The sequence below is a fragment of the Catharus ustulatus genome, chromosome 17 (genome assembly GCF_009819885.2).
Source record: "Catharus ustulatus isolate bCatUst1 chromosome 17, bCatUst1.pri.v2, whole genome shotgun sequence".
Taxonomy (NCBI): Eukaryota; Metazoa; Chordata; class Aves; order Passeriformes; family Turdidae; genus Catharus; species Catharus ustulatus.
Genome location: NC_046237.1, coordinates 2330159 through 2355368, shown reverse-complemented (window position 1 = coordinate 2355368; position 25210 = coordinate 2330159). Strand labels below are relative to the sequence as shown.

The window sequence follows — 25210 nt, the reverse complement described above, 5'->3', positions numbered from 1 at the left end:
GGGAGGGGATGCATTAGCAGAAAACCTGGAGGATAAAGATTTATTAGTCACAACATGCCCCTCAATCCCTTATTTGTGTGAGCAGCTCAGCTCTGGAATGAAAATAATCCTTATTTACAATAAATTAAGCTTATCTTTGCATTGTGGAGTACCTTCCACAGCGATGGCAGCTGGATTTTACTTCCTTCAGAAATAGATTTGCCTGCACCACTCTCAGGGTTTGGCTTCCCTCCCCTCCAGTTCTGTTCCTACAACTCCTGCATGTGGAAATCCAATATTTACCTTTTGTTGCTTTTAAATCAAAGCCCCAGACCACAATTCTGTCCTAGAAGAAAATCAGTTTGTGCTAATTGAATGACAAAAACACTGCACCACAAATTGTGTGGGATTTTTTTTTTATTTCCAATGTTTACAGAGATGGAAATAAATACAGAAAAGAGGAGATTCTTTTAAAAGAAATCAATCAAGTCTTCAAACAGGAAAAATTGTATCCAAGAGCTGCTTCAAACTGGCCACCATTCCAGAGATGAGGAACAGGGTAACAATAATGGAAATAACTGAAGATAAGCATTGCCACAAACCAGCAGTGTCAGGACCAGAACAGCCACACTACAGCAGGAATCTCACGTATTTACAACATTCCTATCTTACAAAATCAGTGTTTGGGGGTGATTTCTTCTCTGTCCAGATATAAAAGATACACCAGAGGGTTTGGTGGTTTGGTTTCTCTCCCCAACATCCACAAAAGAGTTTCTGCTTTTGGCAAAGTTTAAAAAATCCTTTGTATTGCAAGAACTTTCATCCAACCTGAACTTCTCTGTGTTTCCATCCTGGGTTGTCATCAGATTGGTCAGAGGACAAAGAGTTTGTGAAGTTCTTCTGCTTTTGTATCAATGCTCTGACCTGCAGGCTGGAAAAGTGTCGGTGCGATGGAGCTTCAGGGGGCTGGGAACATCTTCAGAGAGCCAGGAGGGAAACCAGAACAGGGCCAGTTAAACACAGGCACCCTCCCAGTGACCCACACACAGATTTATTCATTAATTACACCCAACCCTGCTTGATCTGCTGCTCCAGCTCAGAAATACCCACCCAGATTTGCTTTACCGCTTCCTCCAGAACAGAACCTTGTGCAGAGCAAATGAATATTTTTAACAAAGCTCTGACTTGCATTTAAAATGTAAAAATGCTCTTTTAGATCCTCTCCTCCCAGCCTAACAAGCCAGATATTTTCCTAAATACAAAACAAGCAGTTTGTACCTGTGCAGTCTGTTTATCTGTGCCAGCTGCACGCTGAATTTCTGATTTAATGAATCAGCTCTGTGGCAAGGCACAGGGCAGACTGTGCCACTCCTGCCATGCCCAGCCCCAGGGAACTGCTCTGACCAGGATGGAGCAGGGATGGAGCAGGGATGGAGCAGGGATGGAGCAGGGATGGGGAAGGGATGGAGCTGGGATGGAGCAGGGATGGAACAGGGATGGAGCAGGGATGGAGCAGGGATGGGGAAGGGATGGAGCTGGGATGGAGCAGGGATGGAGCTGGGATGGAGCTGGGATGGAGCAGGGATGGAGCTGGGATGGAGCAGGGATGGAGCTGGGATGGAGCAGGGATGGAGCTGGGATGGAGCAGGGATGGAGCAGGGATGGAGGAGGGATGGAGCAAGGATGGAGGAGGGATGGAGCAGGGATGGAGCAGGGATGGAGCAGGGATGGAACTTTCCATGGGCTGCCTGCCCCCTCTAGTGTTGGCAGAAAGAACCAGGAAAAAGATTTTTTTTTAAGCTTTTTTTTTTTTTTATGTTATGTTGGGGTTTTTAATTCTGAAAACAAGCCCAGCTCCTCTGAGGTCTGAGCACTCCTGTGAGTGCCACCCCCACGGAGCAGAGCAGTGTCCAGGCTCAGTGTCACCCCTCTGAGTGTCACCCCCCTGAGTGTCACCCTCATGGATCACAACAGTGTCCAGGCTGTGTCACCCCACATGAGTGCCATCCCCATGGAGCAGAGCAGTGTCCAGGCTGTGTCACACCTCCTAAGTGTCACCCCCTGAGTGTCACCCCGCCATGAGTGCCACCCCAATGGAGCAGAGCAGTGTCCAGGCTCAGTGTCACCCTGGCAGGTATAAGGCAGTGTCCCCTCTACTTGGCAGGTGTCACCCGTCACCTGGCAGTGTCCCCTCACCTGGCAGGTGCCAGGGCAGTGTCCCCTCACCTGGCAGTGTCCCCTCACCTGGCAGGCCCAGCAGCTGGCCCGTGCTGTGCTGCCTGGTGATGTGGTGCCAGTAGGCGCTGCGGGGCAGGGGCAGCACAGTGCCCAGGGACAGCGCCCGCTCGCTCCTCTTCAGCTGCAGCTGCAAGGACAGAACAGAGTCAGGGACCTGGGCAGGGACAGCTGGGCAGGGACAGCTGGGCAGGGACACCTGGGCAGGGCCAGCACGGCCACAGTGCCACTGCAGCCTCTGTAAATCACACTTAGGGCTATGCTGGCATGCTGGATCCCTGAAACCTGGCAGTTCTGAGCTTTCCGTGCTGTCTGACACAGAGAAGGCTCCAAATTTGAGTGATGGAGTTAAATCATGGGTGTGGAGTTAAACAGAAGTGTGTGATTTCACATGGTGAAGGGTTTGGGGTTTGTAGAATACAGTAATAGGTACAGGACACAATGAGGGATTTTGGGTGGTGTCTCTATCAATCTCTTTCCTTTTTCCTCATAATTTCAGGCAGTAATTTTTGGTTGGACAGTCAGTGCTGCACTGCAGTCACAGGAGTTTGGTTATTGGGTCAGAAGTATAAATAATATAGATGTTAATTCCCTATTGCACTCTCTAGCTTTAACAGACCTTGGAACCAGCTGCATTCAGCTCCATTTGCTCACTTTTAGCTGGGGCTGGAAGTGTTGCTGAACTTTCTGTACTTTAGGAAAGATTTAATAAACAACCAAGGCTAAACATGAGAAAATTCATCTCCTTCATGTTTTTAATCCTGGCTCTGAGTGAAGACAGAAGAAACTGCAGACAACCACTAATTAAAACACCCCCCATTACAGTGGGAATGGTGTTTGTGGAAAAGCTTTTTCAGAGGTTGTGCAGCTGCTGCCTGTTGAAATCTCCAGCTCTGCATCTGGTGAGTCCAAGGGCACTTGGAAAATGGAGATTTTCCATCATCTGGTAAAGATGTTATTCCAGAAATGTGAAGCAAAAAAACTCAAAATTGCCTGTAAACCTATTCACTGTCATGTCAGAACTAACCTCTGCTTTCTGAAAATGAAATTGTTCTCCCAACAGGTTCCTCCATCACTCCTGACCCTGCTGGGCTACAAACATTAGTGAAGTTATGCTGACCTAGCCTCAGTTAATTTTAATCTGCTTAATTTAGGCACTGTTCAGTACTCATCTCATCTATCCATCTGTCTGCACTGAAGATAAATTTAGATATTTTTGAACAAGAACTCCCTTCATTAACTAAAAGTAAAACCCAGCAAAGATGGTGTTAGATGATATTTTCCTGGGAAAGGACACCTGCTGCAGGTGAGCTCCTCTCAGGTTTCTGGAACAATCCAAGTGCCCAGCTCTTCCCAGGGAGCCTCAGTGATTCCTCCAAGACCATCCCTGGGGCACAGACACCCCTTAGTAAATGCAGAACCAAGCAGGAGCCAGGCTTTGCAAAGAGATTGGTGAGAAATGCGTCCAGACAAACCCATGGTGCTGATTAATCACAGGAAATTAATGAGACTGCACTGACAGGAGATTTTCTCTGTATCCATCCCCACTTATTGATAACTGAACAACACACACTGAGGATTGTGTGGGCTCTGCTTGGTTTTATCCTTGAACAGGGATTCCAGCTCTACAAATTGCCCTAAATGTTATAATCAAGCAGAAAAATAAAAAAAATAATAATAGTAAAGGAGGAGGAAGAGGAGGAGATGAAGGAAAAGGAGAAAAAGAAGAAAAAGAAGAAGAAGAAAAAGGAGAAGAAATAATAATGATAAATTATAATAATAAAGGCCAATTATTATACTGATAATGATGATTATGATAATAAATGATAACAATAAATTACAATGACAATTATACTGATAATTATTATGACAATAATAATAAATTGTAATGATAATTATAATTATACCGATACGGTGATTATGATAATAATAAATGGTAAAATAAAGTACAATGATTATGCTGATAATGATGATTATGATAAATAATGAATAGAATAATAAAATATAATTGAACTGACAATGATTATGATAAATAATCATAATAAATACAATAATAGTAATTATATAAATATAATATATAAAAAGTAAATATAATAAAATTTGAAATAATAATAAAATATAATAATCGAACTGATAATGATGATTATGATAAACAATAAATATAATAATAATTATATAAATATAATATAGAAAAGCAAATATAATAAGATTTGAAATATTATTATAATATTAATGATGCAGTATATAATATGTTAATAAATAATAATAAAATATAATAATAATTGAATTTATGATGATTATTATAATAAACACAATAATAATTATATAAATATAATATATGATAAATAAATATAATGAAATTTGAAATGTTATTATATTAAAAATTCAATATATAATATAGTTACAAATAATAATAAAATATAATTGTACTGATAATGATGATGATGATAATCCCACTGAAGCAGCTGAACAGTTTTGGTTGATTCCCAGAGTGGAATCCCAATCCCAGTCCCAATCCCATCCCAGACCAATCCCAGCCCCAATCCCAATCCCAACCCCATCCCATCCATACCATGTTGCTCCTGCCGCTCTGCAGCAGCCGCTCGTGCTGCTCTGCTATGGCCAGGGCAGCTGAGTGAACCTTCTGGTAGATGGCTTCTCCTTGCCTGGTCTGGAAGATGAAGAGCCCCTCTCCTGTGTCACACATCCTGCCAGGGGACAAGGGCACACAAGTGGCTCAGGGGAGTCTGAGCTCCCCAGGAGCCACCAAAGCCTCCCCAAGCTGCTCTGAAAATGCTCCCACAAAGGGTTAACAAAGTCATTTCCACCTCTCTGCTGCCTCTGTCCAAACTGGAAATTAAACTCAAGGTCATTCTAGTAAGGAGGAGGTATAGAAGTGGATTTTTGTTTGAAAATATTCAAATATTATTCAAAGAGGCAGTTATGGGAAGATGTCCTGTCCCCATTTTATAGGTTTCAGGAAATTATCATAATTAATAAACAGCACCAATCAGGAGAACAGTGGTGATGCAATTCCCCCAGGTCAAGCCCTTCTCTGCAGTCTCCCCTTGGCACTGGCTGTGCTCTGTCCAGGAAATGTTTCTTCAAGAGTTTTTCTCAATTTTGGTTCCCAGGAAGAACCAAAGCAGCACAGGGACCTTGTACCCCCAGGGCTTGGAGCTCTGATATTTGCTTTGTACTGGGAAAAACAATTATTAACACAACAGGGTACAGAGCTACAAAAAATGTGTGAAGAATACAGGGAACACAGAAAAGAAAAAAAGAAGGAAAAAACTGAAGACATCATTTCTGCCTGTGCTCCTTGGCAGCCCTGGTGCCATTTACTGTTCCATGTCTGGTGACTTCAGACTCAGCTGCTCCTTCAGAGCTCTGCAGAGCTCCTGCACAAGACCCAGATTTTTTATATTTAGGCTCTATCTGGAATCTGTGCCAGGCAGGATTAATTTGCCTTTTAATGAGTTTTGCAGACTTTTGCCTTCCCCTTGGAACAATAAATAACAAATCCTCAGTGTCCCAACTGCACTGTCCTGTCTCAGCTAAGGCATGACCAGCCAAAGGAAAATGTGTTCCCTCCCCAGGAGCACTAAATCCTGGTGTGCAGGATGGAATTTCAGTGCCTTTCCCTTCCTGGGTAGGTAAATTGTGTGATGTGTCTCCTTTTCACTGCTGAAATGCTTTAATCTCAAATAACACCTGCAGTGTCCCCCCACTGGGATTTGATGGCTCAGGTCAGAATTGCTGCAGCTTCACCCAAAGCTTGGCACAGCTGGAGCAGTGCACACCCTCCTGTGTTATTATTTATTATTATTTATTACTATTATTATTAATTATTATTTTTTGCTTCCAGCCAATGAGTGCAGAACCACATTTCAGCATTTCAGCTGGGGTTTTTTGGGGTTTATATTTATTCCAGCATTTCAATTGGGTTTTTTTTGGGTTTATATTTATTTCAGTATTTTAATTGCATTTTTTGACGTTTATACTCATTCCAATATTTTAACTGTTCCATTTTTCAACACCATGTGCCCAGCCTGACCTCGGGCTGGAGACTAGTTCCCTTACCCCAGAAACCTTTGGGGATGGCTGGGGCAGAGCAAACCCCACACATCTGGCACACCCCTGTATCTGCCACACCCCACACACCTGGCACACCCCTCACATCTGGCACACCTGGCACCTGCACACCCCTCACACCTGGCACACCCCACACACCTGGCAGACCCCATGTCCCTGCCAAACCCTCACACCTGGAAAACTCCTCACACCTGCCAAACCCACACACCTGGCACACCTGGCATCTGCACACCTGCCAGCCCCTCACACATGTCCCTGCACACCCCTCACACCCCACACACCTGGTAGCCCCTCACACCTGGCACACCCCATGTCCCTGCCACACCCCACACACGTGGTACACCCCACACCTGGCACCTGCACACCTCACACATCTGCCAAACCCACACACCTGGCACACCCCTCACATCTGGAAAACTCCTCACACCTGCCAGCCCCTCACATCTGGCATACCTGGCACCTGCACACCTCACACACCTGGCAGCCCCTCACACACCTGGCAGCCCTACACACCTGTCAAACCCACACATCTGGCACACCTTCACACCTGCCAAACCCACACATCTGGCAGCCCCTCACACCTGGCACAACGCACACATCTGGAACACCCCATGTCCCTGCCACACCCCTCATACCTGCCAAACCCACACACCTGGCAACCCCTCACACCTGGCACAACGCACACACACACCTTCACACCTGCCACACCCCACACCTGGTACACCCCTCACACTGGCACACCCCACACATCTGGTAGCCCCATACACCTGCCACACCCCACACACCTGGCACACATCACACCTGGTAGCCTCTCACACCTGGCACACCCCACACACACACCTCACACCTGGCAGACCCCTGTACCTGCCACACCCCACACACCTGGCACACATCACACCTGGTAGCCTCTCACACCTGCCAGCCCCTCACACCTGGCACACCTGGCACCTGCACACCTCACACACCTGCCAAACCCACATACCTGGCACACCTCTCACACCTGCCAGCTCCTCACACCTGTCAACCTCACACACCTGGCACACCCCTGTACCTGTCACACCCCACACATCTGCACACCCCTCAGACATGGCACACCCCACACCTGCCAGCCCCACACACCTGGCACATCTCTCACACCTGCCACACCCCACACATCTGGCAGCCCCACACACCTGGCACACCCCATGTCCCTGCCAGCCCCCCATACCTGGTACACCCCTCACACACCTCCCACACCCCTCACACCTGTCACCCCCCACCTGTCACCCCCCGTACCTGCCAGCCTCGAAGGTGAACCAGGCTGGGTCCCGCCCGTAGCGCCGCAGGGCACTGAGAGGCCACGAGACCAGCTTGACTCTGGGATTCTGGATGTCCCAAAGACAGATGTTCTCAAATGTTATCTGCAAGGTACATTCCCCATGCACATCTAAATTAGGGGATGGCATCAAATACACATTGAATCTCTCTGGGAGAAAAACAAAAGGTTAGTCTAAAATCCCTGCAAGTCATTCAAGGAATTTCCTATTTTCCACTATTATTTCCACCTACAACTATTCATTCCCACACCAAGAATTCCTTCCTAGAACTCCATAAACTCCAGGCAAATGCTGCACCCAAAGGGCATCAAATATTTGTGCACTCAGAGGCTGAGAAGTGCAGCAGCACAGCCCTGGTATTTGCAGTCAGCTCATAAAGTTGTGTGTGAATAAATCCAGTGCAGCTAATGAGCTCATTTGCACAGGGAAGTGGAGTAGCCAGGTTTTGCATGCAATTACTGTTATTTATTATTCTCTTTACAAAGCCTCAGCCACTCATATCACAGCAAAAAAAAACCCCACACAACAAATAATTCCCATCTCCAAGAGCAACTAACTCATCTGAGGAAGCATATAAAAATATAATATATAAAATATGTATAAAGATATAAATTTTAAAAATATATATAAAATAATTCTAGATAACTTATTTATTATCTCTGCTAACAACCAAAAGCCAAAACCAAACCCCCAAACACCCAAAACCAACCCCCCAAAACAGCAAGGAGAGCTTGGAAAAACAGCTTTATTTCTAATATCTATACATATAGTCTGAAAAGCTTGAAAAGAAATGCATTTAAAAATGAAAAAGGCCAATATTTCTGTACCTACCACTCTGCTCCCTCTCTACTCCAGATGCCAACAAGTCAGGCTCTCCCAGGCTAATGTCATTAATGCGAGTTCCCAGGCACTCCATCTGCAGCACCTTGCACCACTCATCTGCCTCAAGCTCTGTGGAAATGCCCAGAACACCTGGGTGTGATATTTATAATTTCACCATTTTTGCTAAGGAGTGTGGCCAGGTCACCCACCTGAGTCACAGGTGAAGGTTTTGGAGGTGTCATCGCTGAAATAAATGCCCACGGCGTGTTTCTTGGTGCTTTTGGGCAGCCTGGAGATGTTCTTCACGGTGTTGAGCTCTGTCACCTGGAAAAGCAACATTTGGGGGTTTAATGGGGAGCTGGGGAAGAGATCTGAGCAGGCTTGGCTGGGCAAGGGGAGGAGAGAAGGGAAAAGGGAGAGGAAGGTGAGAGAGCATCAGCAGGCTCTGAATCCACAGGGTGGCTCCTGATTCCCTGGGGATTCCTGGGGATTCCTGGTGAATTCCTGGTGAATTCCCAGTGAATTCCTGGTGAGTTCCTGGTGAATTCCTGGTGAGTTCCTGGTGAATTCCTGGGGATTCTTGATGAATTCCCAGTGAATTCCTGATGAGTTTCTGGGGATGTCCTGGGGGTGTCCTGGGGATTCCTGGTGACTTCCTAATGAATTCCTGGTGAATTCCTGATGAGTTCCTGGTGAATTCCAGGTGAAATCCTGGTGAATTCCTGATGAATTCCTGATTAATTCCTGGTGAATTTTCTGGTTAATTTCTGGTGAATTCCTGATGAATTTCTGGTGAATTCCCGGTGAATTCCTGATGAATTCCTGGTGAATTCCTGGTGAATCCTGGTGAAATCCTGGTGAATTCCTGATGAATTCCTGATGAATTCCTGATGAATCCTGGTGAATTCCTGGTGAATTCCTGATGAATCCTGGTGAATTCCTGGTGAATTCCTGATGAATTCCTAGTGATTTCCTGATGAATCCTGGTGAACTCCTGGTGAATTCCTGGTGAATTCCTGATGAATTCCTGATGAATCCTGGTGAATTCCTGGTGAATTCCTGATGAATCCTGGTGAATTCCTGGTGATTTCCTGGTGAATTCCTGGTGAATCCTGGTGAATTCCTGATGAATTCCTGATTAATTCCTGATTAATTCCTGATTAATTCCTGGTGTTTTCCTGATGAATTCCTGGTGAATTCCTGATGAATTCCTGATGAATCCATGGTGTTTTCCTGATGAATTCCTGGGGATTCCCTGGTAAATTCCTGATGAATTCCTGATGAATTCCTGGTGAATTCCTGAGGATGTCCTGGTGAATTCCTGGTGAATTCCTGGTGAATTCCTGATGAATTCCTGATGAATTCCTGGTGAATTCCTGGTGATTTCCTGATGAATTCCTGGTGAATTCCTGATTAATTCCTAGTGAATTCCTGAGCTGCCCCAGATGCTGAGGCTGCCTTCACCTTCCCCAGTTCCAGCGATATTCTCCACTCTGCAATTCTGCTCCTGGCAGAGCTTTATCCAAGGAGCAATTCCTGCTGCCAGAGCTCCCAGGGGAGAAACCCTCTGGAAAATTCAGGATATTTGATATTCTGCTGCCAGCCATGCCCTCCCTTTGCTCCCCCTGGCACCACAGATGCTCCAATGTCTGGCACATCCTGCTGGAATTCACACTGCAAACACCCCCACACTCCTGGAGCCCAGGCACCAAACACCTGCAAATATTTCAGGCTCAACTTTAGGTTTTTTTCCTTTTTTTTTTATTTTAAAAATAGCTCTCCTCCTGCCAGGCTCTTGCAAAACAAGTGTTTTCATGGTTAGTCTAATTGATGTGTGCTTTATTTATCTGAGATCAGGAACATTTATCAACTTAATTCTGAAATGGGGGTTTAACCACAAATACCAGACCTAAGGCAGAGAAATCACAAATGATATTTTGTTGAGGTTTAAAGATCTCTCCTTGCATACTCCCCCCTCCTTTTCCCTTTGCATTAAGATGCCAGTCCATAGAACTGAAATGCATTTGATTAGATTAAAAACTAAAATGCTGTGTGGTGAGAGAGTTGTGAAGCAGGAGCAGGGATTAATCAATCAGTCATTTCCCAGCTGGCAGAACAAGCAGAGCTCCAGCCTGACAGATCCACTCAGCCAAAATCCTTCCCTCCCTCCCATTCCCATCAAAAGAAGCCAAAAAAAGCTGTTTCCTAAAACCTGGTCCTCAGCATCCCAAGTATTGCTGAATTAGTGCAGAATTCTCAAATAAGGGCAGCATTTCAGAGTATAACACCAGGGATGGTGTTTATTGCCTGCACAAGGTTCCCAAGCACTTTGGGTTTTAATCTCAATTAAGGATTCATGGCTCTGTCTTGGCTTACTGAAAATTGCCCCCATGATGAGAACAGATAAAACATTTCCCAGGAAACCCCAGGGGAACATTTAATGGAAAATGTTATTGCTCACTCCTGCCTATAAGATCTGCCTGCACACCTCTGACCTGCTAAGTACAAATAACAGATGAAATTTTATATAAAATCAGGGAAGGTTTTGGGCAGGGGGGACATAAAAGCCCATCCAGTCTTCTCTCTTCTCTTCTCTTCTCTTCTCTTCTCTTCTCTTCTCTTCTCTTCTCTTCTCTTCTCTTCTCTTCTCTTCTCTTCTCTTCTCTTCTCTTCTCTTCTCTTCTCTTCTCTTCTCTTCTCTTCTCTTCTCTTCTCTTCTCTTCTCTTCTCTTCTCTTCTCTTCTCTTCTCTTCTCTTCTCTTCTCTTCTCTTCTCTTCTCTTCTCTTCTCTTCTCTTCTCTTCTCTTCTCTTCTCTTCTCTTCTCCTCACAAACACTCCACAATCCCCACTGGGTATAATTTTAGTGGAGACACCAAAACCCCCTGAAAAGTTCCTTTAACCCCCTGCCCCTCACTCCCAGCCAGTGACAGCAATCACTACAACAAATGTTCAGCAGCTCCTCCTTAGCAGAGTGCTCAGACTCCAAACATTTCATTTGCTACCAACACAGTTTTGCCTGGAAAACAATTACAAGTTCCACAATCCAATTTTCCAAATGGATTATTCCATAACCAGACAGACAAGACTGCTCAAATTGCTTCTGCTGTTTCAAGGCAAGATGAATACAGCTGGATTTAAACCCAGAACCCCTGGGTGTATCCCTGCCAGCAGGACACAATTCCTTCAGTTTTTACTGGAATATTAAGGATTCTTCTGGCACATCACAAAGCCAAAAGAAATAAGAATTTCTTCCTTCCGCCAGTATTGCTTTGTTCAAGAATGTGGAAATTTGTGGTTGCTTATTTAACAAGTGCAAATCAGACAGACACCTGAAAAGCAACTCTGTGCAGATTTTGTAGCCTGGATCCTGATTATCCTCCCTCCCTTGTGGGAGCAGAGGAATTAAGAGAGCAATTTGCTTTGTGTCTGCAAATTCCCAGCTCACTCCAAAGCTCCAGATGACTGTTTTCACACAACCTTTATTTTAGGGCACTGTGACCTTTCCACTTTTAAAAAACAGAGCAAGATTAGATCAGAAAGGATTTAAAGGTTAAAATTAGACCCCAAATAAAGTGCTTATTTCTGGTTTGCACCTCCAGGGGTGAGGATGCCCAAAGCTCTGCAGAGCTGCAGACAAGGACACATCCAAACACAAAAAGCAAAAGGGACTCTCCAAAACAACAGAGGGGAGCCAAAATTCCCCTGGAGAAAGGAAGGAGCTGCATTCCCAGCCTGGGGATTGGCAGGGCCCTGCACCAACAAATCACAGAACTCCTGCACTCTGATCCATCCCAGAAAAAAGGGAAAGCCTCAGAAGGAAACACCTGAGTGCAGGAGGCAGGAGCTGGTGAGAAATGAGCCCCATCCATCATTTTCCTTCTCTGCCCTTCAGGGTTTTATGACGGATGAAACCTCTCCCGAGACTGATGGGCTGAGGGAGGGCTCCTCAGCTTTTTCAGACATGATTCCACTTCCAGCAGCATTTCAAAATCACCCCAGAGCCCAGGCAGGAGGTAATTTTAAGGAAAAAAAAAATTCTTATTTCTTTTGACTTTGTGATGTGCCAGTAGAATCCTAAATATTGCAATGAAACCTTTACCCTGCTGAGAGAGCATTCCCAACCCTGGGGATGTGCAGGTGAGGTTCTGCCCTCCCCTGCCTGCCTGACCCTTGGATTTATCAGCACAGGCTCATGGCACACTGACACCCCCACAGCTCTGCCTGGCTTGTGGTTTTTGGGGTTTTTATTTGTGCAGGATGAACCCCTCCTACCCCCAGAGCCAGCAGCAGAATTGTCACAGCACTGAGCTGAGATTGCAAATCACAGCCTGACTAATACACAGAACTTTGGATTTTATCCTTAGGACTTTAAGAATTAAAATTTTAATTTTCAACCTAAAAAATACATAGATCATTGCATTCTATTCTTAGGACCTTAAGAGTTAAAAAAAAAATTCAATTTTCAGGCCAACACACAGAACTTTGGATTTTATCCTTAGGACCTTAAGAGTTTAAAAAAAATTTCAATTTTCAAGCTAACTAATACACAGAACTTTGGATTTAATTCTTAGGACCTTAAGAGTTAAAATTTCAATTTTCAGGCTAACTAACACACAGAATTTTGGATTTAATTCTTAGGACCTTAAGAGCTGAAATTTTCAATTTTCAGCCTAACTAATACATAGAACATTGCATTCTATTCTTAGAACCTTCAGAGTTAAAAAAAAAAATCAATTTTCAAGCTAACTAATACACAGAACTTTGGATTTAATTCTTAGGACCTCAGGAGTTAAAATTTCAATTTTCAGGCTATCTATCACACAGAACTTTGGGGTTTTTTTATCCTTGGTATTTCATCCAGTCACAGAGTGTGATAAAAGCTGGTGCCTTACCTTGTGGTAGCACCTGAAGTACGCAGCTCGTTCATCTGAGAACTTCTCCAGCCTCTTGGGCCCTTTGCTTGAAGCCTTTTTGAACACTAGCCAGCACCTCTGGTAAATCTGAAAGCACAAAAAAAAATAAACTGGGCATTTCCACTGAGCTGAGCATCACCAACCCTCCCAGAGAAGGGAAATCCTGAATCAGCTGTGGGCACTCAGAATTTCAGAGAGAGCATGAGAACAGGCTGGGGAGTTCCACCCCATTTCTTTGGGTCCAGCCAGAAATTCTCATGTGTGAGGTGACTCTGTGCATTTTGTGAATAAAGGTAACACAAGGAGAAGTGAATTATTGATAATGAAAAAAGCAGATTATTTAACTGCAGAGCCCAGCAGCATCCTGTCTATTCAGGGTCTAACTGAACTGAAATCCAGTTTGGGGTAGGCTCTGTGCAGAGGGGATTTAAAATCCCCCTCCCACCCTTGCAGGCATCCCTGAATTCTGACCATCTCTGAACTCCCAGCTCTGAGCTGAGCTGGAATCACCAGCCTTGCCACCTGCTCACAGCCCACAGCCCAGCACTGACCCCAAACCAACACCTGCTGGCTTCCAAACAAACCAAAACTGCCACCAGAATTAGTGAGATTTCAACAGCAAAACAGAAAATATAACAAACAGGCCACCAGCAAATCATCCACAGCATCCCAGTGCCCCCAGGGCAGCTCCATCCTCTGACCCTGCTGGTCCATGAAAAGCAGCCACACCTGCCCTGCTGAACCTAAAAAGGATTTTAACCCACTGGTGTGCTTATTCACCAGTCTGTAGCTGTTTCTCCCAGCTTTATCAGTTTTCCCCCATCTCACACACTGCTGGCAGGAGCATTCAGGTTATGGCCAGGCTGCTGAAACTGGATTTTTCCCCATTTTTTTCAGGATTTTTCCCATTTTCCAGCCTGTTCTGTTTAATGCAAGGGTTTGAATGGTTCAGAAATCACAGCAAAGGCACAATTTAAACCTGCACCTATTTCTGCTGGGGCAGGTTTTGGACATTTCCCTTCTGACAATTTGGTTTGCTGGGCCAACATCTTCTCCTCAAACCTAACAAGGAAAAAAAATAATCTCCAAAACCCCACCCAAAAGAGGTGGTCAAAAGTTTGATTATTCAGCCCTTCTGCTTTTCAAAACCCTGGTGTTTTAACTTCAGCAATTAGAAGCCAAAGAAGAGAAGAATCCTTTGGTAATCATTTGTGCTGTATTTATAAACAGTCTGAAGGATGCACAAACCCTCAGTGGAAATCTGCTCAAAACCTTCAAAAATGGGATGGTGGAGAATGAGGAATGGGCACTGCCCCACCTCTGTGCCCTCAAAGCACTTTTTCCCTTAAATACCTGGCCATTTTCAGGTGTTTATTTAGATTGGTTCCTGACCAAAAATAATGAGGGTTGGGACAAGGTAATGCAGATTTTAACCTCTACATCAAAATATTTTGCTTCTTCTCATGTGGAATATTCCATTCCACGCTCACTGGGTGAACAATTTGTGTTTCACAGGTAAGGAAAGCATTTGAGGCACTGGGGAATACCCTTGGTGATTTTGGTGCCAGCTCTCCCTCCCTCATCTCAGGATGCTCCAGGGCATCACAGGGCAGCAACCCCTGCTCTGAGCTTCCCTCTCAAACCCCAAAGCTCAGACAATCAGGATTTTTTCCCCTTTCCTCAAGCAGATCCATCCCTGGCAGTGCCCAAGGAAATGTTATTTTCCACATCTTGAGGCTGCTTTAAAATGGCTGTTGTAAAAACTAAGAGTGGCTGCCACCACACTGCAGGAAAGCAGAGATAATTCACTGCTAAAACAAACAATTCCCACCCTTGTTGGTTATTTCAGAGGGGCCTGGAGGTCACAAACAGCAGCACAAAGTCTCAGCTGGCAAATTCTGCTCTGAGAACAAGTGACCCTCCAGGGGAGCTGCCCTGCCTTGCTCCTCTGTTGTGTTTTTCTGCACTTTGCCCTAAAACAAAGAATTCCAATGAGCTGCACTTACAGGGACACTGAACCTGCTGTCAAATAAACACAAACTTTGTTTTTTTTTTCAAAGCAGGAGCTGCAAGTTCTCTCATGCAGCTTGGGATGCCCTCCAGAAACGCTGGGATATTGCCAGGAATTTGCTTTTTGTGACTCTGGTAACCTTTAAAAACAGATAAAACAGTGAAGGCACAGCACAAGAAATCCCTCAGTCTCTTCTCAAATTTGCTTTTTTCTTTTTTTTTCACAGGAAAAACATGCTGCCCCTTTACCCCAGGCTGGTAGAAGCTCAAACCCTGAAGGCTGCAGATGGAAAATCATTTGAGGGCTGTGCTGCACTTTGCAGGGAGTCTCCAGTGGGCTGGAATTCCCAAATCCTTCCAACAGGGAATTGTTTATACACACAACCAGCCAGGCTGTGGATCTTCACTCTTCTATTTAAGAAAAACAGAAAATAATCTCGATTTTTCCTCCCCACCAGAGCACATTTAGGGGAGGATAAACCTCCCTCCTTCCCCTCATTCTGCATCTCCACCAACAATATTTTACATGAGAGTCATCCCCAGCTGCCAATGGGGAATGAGGCTGTAATCTTGTTTCTGATTGCATTCAGAATACACAATACCCCTCAGGAATGCAAAGTTTTTACATGGAGTTACAAAACCCAGCCAGGACTTGCAGCAAGGCCAGTGCACAAAGAAATGCCTGGCAGATCTTTAGGAATCTGAGCACCTTTAACTCTTGTTAATGCAAGTCCCAACAGATTTCTGCTGCTCTGGAACATCAGGCATTTTAAGTCTTTTTCTCTACAAAAACTCTCCCCTCCCCAGCTGCAATTACATCAGCCAGAAATGGGATTTTGGTTAAAGGTTCAGGCTCAAAGCCATTCCAACACCCCAGAGCTGGATTTGATCCCACTGATGCATTCCTGCTTGACACAGCCATCAGAAGGCAGTTTTGTCCTACATCTTCATTTATTTGGGGTTTTTTTTTTGGTCCTTCAGGATTGATTCCACAGAGCAGCTTCACTGCCAAACCCCCCTGGAAGTCTGAGACACACTGAGGGAGCTGGGGAGCATCCCCTGGGCTGGATGTCAGCAAAAAGATTTTACTGAAAGAGTGATAAAGAGCTGGAGCTGTCAGCCCAGGGAGGAGGTGGGGTAAAAACAGACTGGATGTGGCACTCAGGATTAGTGGAGGTGTTGGGCTGGGTTGGACTCGATGATCCTGGATCTCTTCTGACCTGGTGATTGTGAGATCTGAGCACAGACAGCAAAGAGCTCACCAGGATCTCCTGAAAATCCAGGGATGCTTCACCTGTGTCCTAATCCAGGGATGCTTCATTTGTGTCTAATCCAGTGACTGCTTCATCTGTGTCCCCAATTCAGGGACTGTTTCACCCTGTGTCCCATTCCTGGGGCTGCCTCATCTGTGTCCTAATCCAGGGATGCTTCACCTGTGTCCCATGCAGGGACTGCTTCACCCTGTGTCTTAATCCAGGGATGTTTCACCCTGTGTCCTAATCCAGGGATGATTTATCTGTGTCACATCCAAGGATGCTTCATCTGTGTCCCCAGTCCAGGCACTGCTTCATCTGTGTCCTAATCCAGGGATGCTTCATTTGTGTCTAATCCAGTGACTCCTTCATCTGTGTCCCCAATCCAGTGACTGCTTCACCTGTGTCCCCAGTTCAAGGATGTTTCACCCTGTGTCCCATTCCTGGGATTGCCTCATCAGTGTCCTAATCCAGGGATGCTTCATTTGTGTCCCATTCAGGGACTGCCTCACCCTGTGTCCTAATCCAGGGATGCTTCACCTGTGTCTGATCCCAGAGCAATTTCACAAGTGTGCTGTGAAGGAGCCACTTCTCTCCCTCCTCTACTCAGTGCACACTTAAATGTGACCTAAAGGACATTAAAAGCAAGACCTGAGTCTCCAGCCTGCTCTCCCTGCACAACTCATGAGGTTCATGTGCTATTCATTTGAAAGAGCATTATCTGAAATGTTCTTCCTCTTTTTTATGGACCTGCAGCCTATAAAGAACAGCTTTGGTGGCTTGTTGGGGTTTTTACAAACCATACACAGACCAGGTTATAATTCAGGGCTGCTTAAGGCCATTAGGGGAGAAAAAACCATTCCAAAAGAAGAGCCAAGAAACATTTACAGCAGAAACACTCCCTTGCCAGTGACAGCTGAAAAAACCAGCCAGGCTGGAGCTAAGGATCAGATTTGGCTCCTTGAACATCTGCTAAGCTTTGTACACGGGCACAGTTAATTCTGGGCATGAGACTGGGATGAGTTAATTCAGAACACCAGCAAACATCCCCCTCACCTTCCTCAGACACTCACAGGGAATTTTCCTCTGCCAAACACAGAGAATCCCTTGATGGTTCCCCAGACAAAGATTACTTGGCAAGTAAAGGGACAATTTAACCTCCTCCATTGACATTACTGCACTCATTTTACCCCATTGATCTTCTGAATTGAAACAAGTGACATTATCATCAGTAAAACAAACAAAAAAACCCAACACCAATATTCATTTCACCAGCTTGAACTCTCACTGGTGTTCCTGACAGCACTTGATGGAGTCAGACAAAAAGATAATGGAGCAGTCCATCATCTTCCATGGCATTCCTGAAGCTGCACAAACACCAAATTAAGATGTCAGTCTCAAATTAAGATGTCAGTCTCAGGAGCAGCCCTTGCATCTGTCCCTTTCTTTCAAGAGTTTCCACAGCCACAGCAAAATGTTATTTATCCCTGCTCTCACCCCAGGGCAATGCCCAGGCACAGCAGCAGCAGAATTCCCTCACTGAGAAAGGAACTGATGATGAAAAGGCAGCAGAACCAGCACAGAGCAAATCCCACCTTTTATAATTCAGTTTTCTTTCTCTTTTACTGAGATCCTGCCTGGCACACCCGTGCAGGGCTGCTGCTGTCACCTCTGGAAATCACAGATTTTTCCACCAAAGGAAGAGCAAACAGGGAAAAGAGAGGCAGGATCCACAAGCAGCAGCCAGGGAAGTGTTTGGGATAAAGGAGAAGGCTCAGATTTGTTTTAGACTTGTTACAATAATGCATCTTTAGAACAAGACAGCAAATGGGTGAGAGCACCATGATGTGGAGTCTGGAACTCCTGCTCTGATGCTGGCCCATTTTAGGAGGAGAAATGGCTTTTTTGGTGTTTTCAGATAAATTACCTCCTGTGCTCTTCTTTGGAAGTAAAACAATCAATTCCAAATGTTTTCAAGGACTGGAGTGACTCCTAAACAGGAGTTTCATACTCCAAATAACGATCTGTATAATCTTTTGGGGGAAAACCAGGAATAGTTCTGAGGTTTGTCCTTTTTGGATTTTGGTGAGGTTCTTTGGGAACAAATCATGACCCTGATGCTGTTCCCACAAGCCAATCATTAAAAGAAACAAGATGTAATTCCCCCATGGGAGCTGCAAAACTTCATTTTACCTCTCAGCAGCCCCAGAGCTGACCCCATAAAAACACTGAGCTGGGCTCACCCCATGAACTCTGCCACACAAAACCCACAGGGCTCTGGCCCCAGTGAATTTCCTGGAATTTACTGGGATCCCTCCCCTCCTCAGCTCAAGGAAAACACCCAAACTTCCCAAGGAATGTTCTGTATCCCATCCCTGCTGCCTCTGACAAGCTCCAAGCAATAAGAAATCTTAATATCTGTGAATATATTCCAACACCTTATCTGGCAGCTCAGCAGAACTCTGAATTTCCAGTGGGTTTGATACCCTGCAGGCTGAAGTTGGTGAAATCTGCTCAGTTTTTCCCTGTCTCCAACTTCCAGGCTGAAAGGAGCTGCATAGGTGAACAGGGTTTTATTAATAAAGCTGCTTCAAAAGGAGATACAGGCAACTTTTTCCTTCTCCTTCCCCTTCCCCCAGCCTTACATCATCCTTCTTTCCACTTTTCACAGCTCAGGCTGCAAAATCCTCATATTAACTCGCTGGCACATGTGCTCAGGCACCAAATCTCTGCCACCATATGGTTCCAGTCCTGCAGATTGTCTCTCCCCCACTCTGCCTCTCCTCCCACAGGGTTTCACAGCACCAGGGCTGAGCAGAACTTGTCAGAGAACATGTCACAGCACTGAGCTCCTCAATGGAGCTGCCACAGGACTCAGTTTAATTAAAACCCAGCACAGCAGAGCCTGAGAGCTCCAGTGTCTCTGCAGCTCTCCACAATCAACCCTTCCTGCTGGAGGGGACAAGTCCTGAGCTTTGTGCAGCAGCTCCTCCAAATTTCCAAGTTTTCTCATTTAAACAAGAGTGATGCTCTGCTGCCTGAGGAACAGCCCACAGGACAAACCTGCTGGATTTTCCCAGCTCAGCCCTGTCCAACAGGGAGCTCCTCACCCAAAATCAACACAGGAATGCTCCACATCCCCCTCAATTTAGTGACAGTTCAATATTGCCAGTAAACCACTAATCAAACTACATCAAACTTTTTTTTTTTCACTGAGTTTTTTAATCAACTGAGCAGGGCTGACAGCACTTGAGCATTCCCCAGGCACAACCAGTGGCTGCAGAGCTGTGGCAGCCCCAGCTCCCTCCTGACCTGGCACAGATCCCACCAGGGGCTGAACACCCTGACACCACATTCCTTCCCCCTGATGTGATGGAGATGTTCTGGGCCAGTCAAGCACAGAAAGCTGAAGCACACAGATCCAGTTTCTGTCCTCAAGCAGGGTCACACTAAAGAGGGAACAATTCCCCTGTGGCAGCCCCAGCAGCTCAGGATGGATACAGGGAGGGGAACTGCAGCCCCAGGGTGAGACTGGGACCAGCACCCTCCACTGGGAGCTTCCCACCCTCCACAAAGCTTCAGATTTTTTCCCTTGTCCAGCTCCTCATGCCCACCAGTGCCACAAACCCCTCCACTGCAAAGATTTCCTCCTGTTTTGATTTTAATTGGTATTTTAAATTGAGCTAGCCCAACCTAGAAAAGAAAGCTCAGGTGTGTTCCCAAAAATGGAAAGAGAAGAACAGGATTTTCCATCAGGGAAACATCTCCATGATGCACTCCCCTCTGAAAGGTCACACCTGCACCACAGAATGAGGCATGGTTTGAAAATCAGGAGCACAAAAATGACTTTTTTAGACAGAGAGAGGCCATAAAGCCACAGCCCTGCTTTGTACATGGATTTAAACCCCTGAACCAGCTGAGAGGATGCAGAAGCACTGAGTGTCCTCCTGCTCCTGGTGGTCCTGGACAGAATCCCCCTCCCAAAGAAAAGCTGATTTTTCCCTGATTAAGGAGCTCTGGGAGGTTGTGCTTGTGCCCTGCCTCTGTGTCACTGCTAATGACACTCCAGGCTCAGGGAATGATTTCCCTCCCTGCAAGGATGGAAAAAATCAGGAAGAGTGAGCTTTCTCCTGAATATATCTGGCTCTGCAGAAAGCCCATGTGATACAAATGTTGCTATGGAAACTATTCTATTAAATAATATTCAATTAAACCAGCACGTTCCAAGCGTGCAGAAAGAGTTCAGGTGCAGAACTAATTAGCCTAAATTCAATTTTGGAATTAGAAAGTAGGGCCTTCCAGAATTGTTGCTTTTAAAAGAGGTTTGGAATTGAGCAAGCTGCTTCTCTGCACCCCTTCCATTCCAAAGGTGGCACCTGCACCCCAGCTCCTCAGGAAAGTCACTGCTTGAGGTAATTTGTGGCTCCAAGCTCTGCTCCAGTTCCCTTGGAGATGGAATTACCAGAACATTAGAGAGGAGCTGCATTCAGCCTGGAGAGACAATGCTCTGATTACAGCTGTGCCACCAGAACATGGGGAGGGATTGCAGTGACTCCCACTCACATCCTGCCACTCAGGGATGCTGAGATCCCTCTCAATTCCACACCAATCCTCTTTTTATTCCTGTAATCCTCATAAACACAGGGCCTCGTCCTTCCTGATGTTTGCACAGCATGGCAGAGTTGTCTGGAAGTTATTGTTTTATATCCTGAAGTATTTTTCCCTTCCCACCTGCAGCTCCTGGGTGTCCCACAGCACAAAAACAACAAATCCTTCACCCTCTGGAGGAGCCAAGCTCACACCAGCCATGGAGTGAGCCTGAATTCAGGCTCCCAACCCTAACCCTAACCCTAACCCTAACCCTTCCAGGTGTCAGCTCCAGGTGTCAGCTCTCACCTGCAGCCAGGAGCAAGGTGCCCCAAGGAGCAGGGACAGGCTCCAGCCCTGCCCCTGCAGAGCTCAGACTGGTCACAATTACCCATTTCTGCCTGGCTGCTGCACATCAGGGCTGACAGCAGCTTACAGAAAATGCCACAGCAAGAATCTGCAGCCACATCTGCTCTGTGGAAAACACCAGGAGAGAGAAAAAAAGCTTTGCTGCTCAGGCTGGGTGTTCCCAACAGCTGGAGCAGGGTCTGGCCAGGTCAGCTCTGAGCACCAGCCCCAGGCAGCCCCAGGTCCCTCCACAGCTCGGGGATGCTGCCAGGGCAGGAAAATCAGAGCTGGGGCAGGAAAATCAGAGCTGGGGGCAGGAAAATCAGAGCTGGGGGCAGGAAAAGCAGAGCTGGGGGCAGGAAAATCAGAGCTGGGGGCAGGAAAATCAGAGCTGGGGGCAGGAAAATCAGAGCTGGGACAGGAAAATCAGAGCTGGGACAGGAAAAGCAGAGCTGGGGGCAGGAAAAGCAGAGCTGGGGCAGCTCAGGGCTCATCCTCAGCCACGGCACCTCTCTGGGACTCAGCTTCACAAAAGCACTTTGCATCACTCCTTCTGCACTTCCCAGCCACTGGCAGCAATAGAAACCTTTGGAACTGGAGCAAAAATCAAAACTGTCTTTTCCAAGGAAGTATTTCCCATTTGTTCCATTTCCATGGAATCAGTGTCACTCCCCATTTCTCTATTTTTGCACTCAGCTGTCACATGCACATCTTCTAAGAGGGCATCCAACATTTCCTCACCTTCAGCACCCTCAGAGTGATCTGGAACACCTGAATAAAGGAAAGGCTCCAGCACTGAGAGCATTTACAACTATTGTGGAGTTAGGTAAACATTAGTCACACCCTCACTGAGCTTCACTGTTACAGTATGGAAAAATGCAGCAGAGTTGAACCTCACTCATCCTTTATGCCAGAGCAAACTGAGCATTCCACATTCAGCAATGAGACTGAATCACCACACTCTGATTGAGCCAGATTTACTACAGGCACTCTCCCAGTGACATTCCCTCCAAATGTCACAGGTTTTACAGAATGAGCTGTGCCTGCGAGTGCAGGGGGGAGAGATCAGCCCGATGCAAACCTTTCCCGTGCTGTCCTGTTCCCAAAGCAGCCAGGGAGACACAAGTTCCCAAAGTGTGGAGCAGTCACTGCCCGTGGAGAGCCTGGAGCTGTGACTGCAGGGAGGCAGAAAAGCTCCCAGAGCATCACAGGCACCCCGGAACGAACAAACACTGAACTGCCAACCCAGAATAAACACAGGAAATCAGCTCCTTTCCAGTCCTGAGAGGCAGACACACCAACTAAAATGTCTTATACACACAAATCCTCCCTCCAGGCTCGCCCAGGGACACGGAGCTCTCCAGGTACCCTCGGGATGGATTGCAGATTCCAGCCCAGGAGCTGCTCTGCCACTCCGCACATCCAGCACCCATGGAATGAATAGCAGAGCTCATTCCAGCCCTGGCACTGCCCTGACACTCCAGTACATCCAGCACCCATCGGGATGGATTGCAGAGTTCATTCCAGCCCAGGAGCTGCTCTGCCACTCCTGCACATCCATCGGGATGGATTGCAGAGCTCATTCCAGCCCTGGCACTGCCCTGCCACCCCGGCACATCCAGCACCCATCGGGATGGATTGCAGAGCTCATTCCAGCCCTGACACTCCAGCACATCCAGCACATCCAGCACCCATCGGGATGAACCTCAGAGCTCATTCCAGCCCAGGCACTGCCCTGACACTCCCGGCACATCCAGCACCCATGGAATGAATTGCAGAGCTCATTCCAGCCCTGACACTCCCGGCACATCCCGCACCCACAGCGGACCGGGAACAGCCCGACAATAACCGGGTACGGAACGGGGATAAACGGGGACGCGGGAACGCTCGTTCAGCGCAACTCAAACAGCTGGAAAAGCCACGAACACACCGCAAAGCTTCAGCTGTCCCATGCAGAACCCCAAAACCCTGAGTGGCAGCAGGGACCCGGCTGCAGAGCTGAGCCCAGCCCTGCCCGGAGCCCCCCGGTCCCTCCCGGAGCAGCGCTCGGAGCCGGGGCAGGCAGCGCAGCATCCCCGGCACGGAGAGCACAAAATAAACATCCACATCCACACCCACACATCACACCTATACAGGTGCCTTCATTCTCCCCAGCTTTCCTGCAGAAAAACCCACTGAGCTCAGTCTGCAAAAAGAAGACAAAGGAGTGGATGGGGGGGGAAAAAAAAAATTAAAATAAAATAAACAGCAAAATGAGCAGCAGCCCCGGGCACTCACCCCCAGCCGCCGGCTCCGGATGCGCACATAGCCCTGCTTGACGATGTCGTTGAAATTGGAGGCCATGCTCGGCCGGGACAGCGGCGGCAGCGCCGCTCAGCCCGCCCGCATGGGCGAGCAGCGCCGGACCGCGCCCGGCACGGGCAGGGACCGGGAGGGACGGGGAGGGACCGGGAGGGACGGGGAGGGACCGGGGAGGGACCGGGAGGGACAGTACCGCCCCGGTATGGGCAGGGACAGGGGATAGCACCGCCCGGCAAGGAGCGCATCACCCTCCGCACCGCCCCTGGAACCACCCGCACCGTCCCGGGCCAACCGCACCGCGCCCGGAGCGAGCCGAGAGGGATGCGCACTGCCCTGGGGAGTGACACGGGGGGGGATCCGCGCTGGCCTGGGGAATGACCCGGGGGGGGATCCGCACCGCCCTGGGGAGTGACCCGCAGCACTCCTGGAGCCATCCGCACCGCCCCTGAGTGATCCGCAATCCGCCCCAGGAGTGACCGCACCGCCCCTGGAACATCCCGCACCTCCCCGGGAGTGACTCGCTTCGCCCCTCTGAACACCCCGCATCTCTCCGCACCGCCCCTACGAACATCCCGGACCGCCCCGCATCGCCCCTCTGAACGATCTGCACCGCTCCCGCACCGCTCCCGGAGCGCTCCGCTCCACCCCGCACCTCCCCGCACCAAACCCCGGGACGGACCTGTCACAGAGCTGTCACAGAGTTGTCACAGAGGTGTCACAGAGCTGTCACTCCCGGTGTGACCCCCGCCCGCTGCATCCCCGCATCCTCACCCCGAATTCCCTTCCCCCGAGAGAGCCCCACCGTGCTGGACCAGCTCTGCTTTTCCCCAGCCAGGCTTTGGGATGGCTGAAATTCGGGCAGCATTCCCCGAATGAGGGGTAACCCGAGCTGTCCCTGGCCCGGGAAATGTCACAGGAGGGGTTTTTACAGGCAAGGACAGACCCTGCTGGCAGCGGGCCCTGGGGTTGCCTTCTGTGGCTCCAGATTCTCCAAGAATGTGCAAACGCTGCCAAGTACTCGAGAGGTGCAGGCGAGGGGGCTCTGGTGGCTCCGCACGGGTTCCCTGTCAGGGCTGTGACATAAATGCCATGTCCTGGAAAAGGGGACTGCTCATCTCTGCAAACAGCTTTTAATAGAGTCCCCAATACAGGCAGCCCAGGGAGGTCAGCCAGACACGGGACTTCCACTTTGGGAATTGTCCTGGCATGGAAATTAAAAATGGGACTGATGGCTCAAGTTTGAGCTTTTGTACTTTCCAGATTCTGTATTGCATTGGTGAATAACTCTGAATTTCATATCAAGTGTTACAGGTTCTCCTCCCAGCTCAGGCACACAAAATAATAATTTTC

The 25210-nt window shown here is 47.5% G+C and overlaps 1 protein-coding gene across 6 annotated transcripts; it reads right to left on the bottom strand.

The window, feature by feature from the left end:
- Positions 1-888: 888 nt before the first annotated feature.
- On the bottom strand, positions 889-23985 carry DOK5 (docking protein 5). 6 transcript variants are annotated; one of them, XM_033075271.1, is made up of 8 exons: positions 23837-23985; positions 13341-13448; positions 8657-8771; positions 8457-8576; positions 7585-7774; positions 4787-4922; positions 2206-2344; positions 889-955 (listed from the first exon to the last, which is right to left on the bottom strand). In XM_033075271.1, exons 1-8 carry the CDS (start codon positions 23900-23902, stop codon positions 891-893), a joined length of 939 nt encoding a protein of 312 aa, XP_032931162.1. In that variant the 5' UTR covers positions 23903-23985; the 3' UTR covers positions 889-890. The 6 variants fall into 6 exon arrangements, with proteins under 6 accessions (XP_032931162.1, XP_032931160.1, XP_032931161.1 ...); XM_033075269.1 differs by having other exon boundaries at positions 8457-8597; positions 23837-23977; XM_033075270.1 differs by having other exon boundaries at positions 2224-2344; positions 8457-8597; positions 23837-23977.
- Between the last annotated feature and the right edge of the window lie 1225 nt (positions 23986-25210).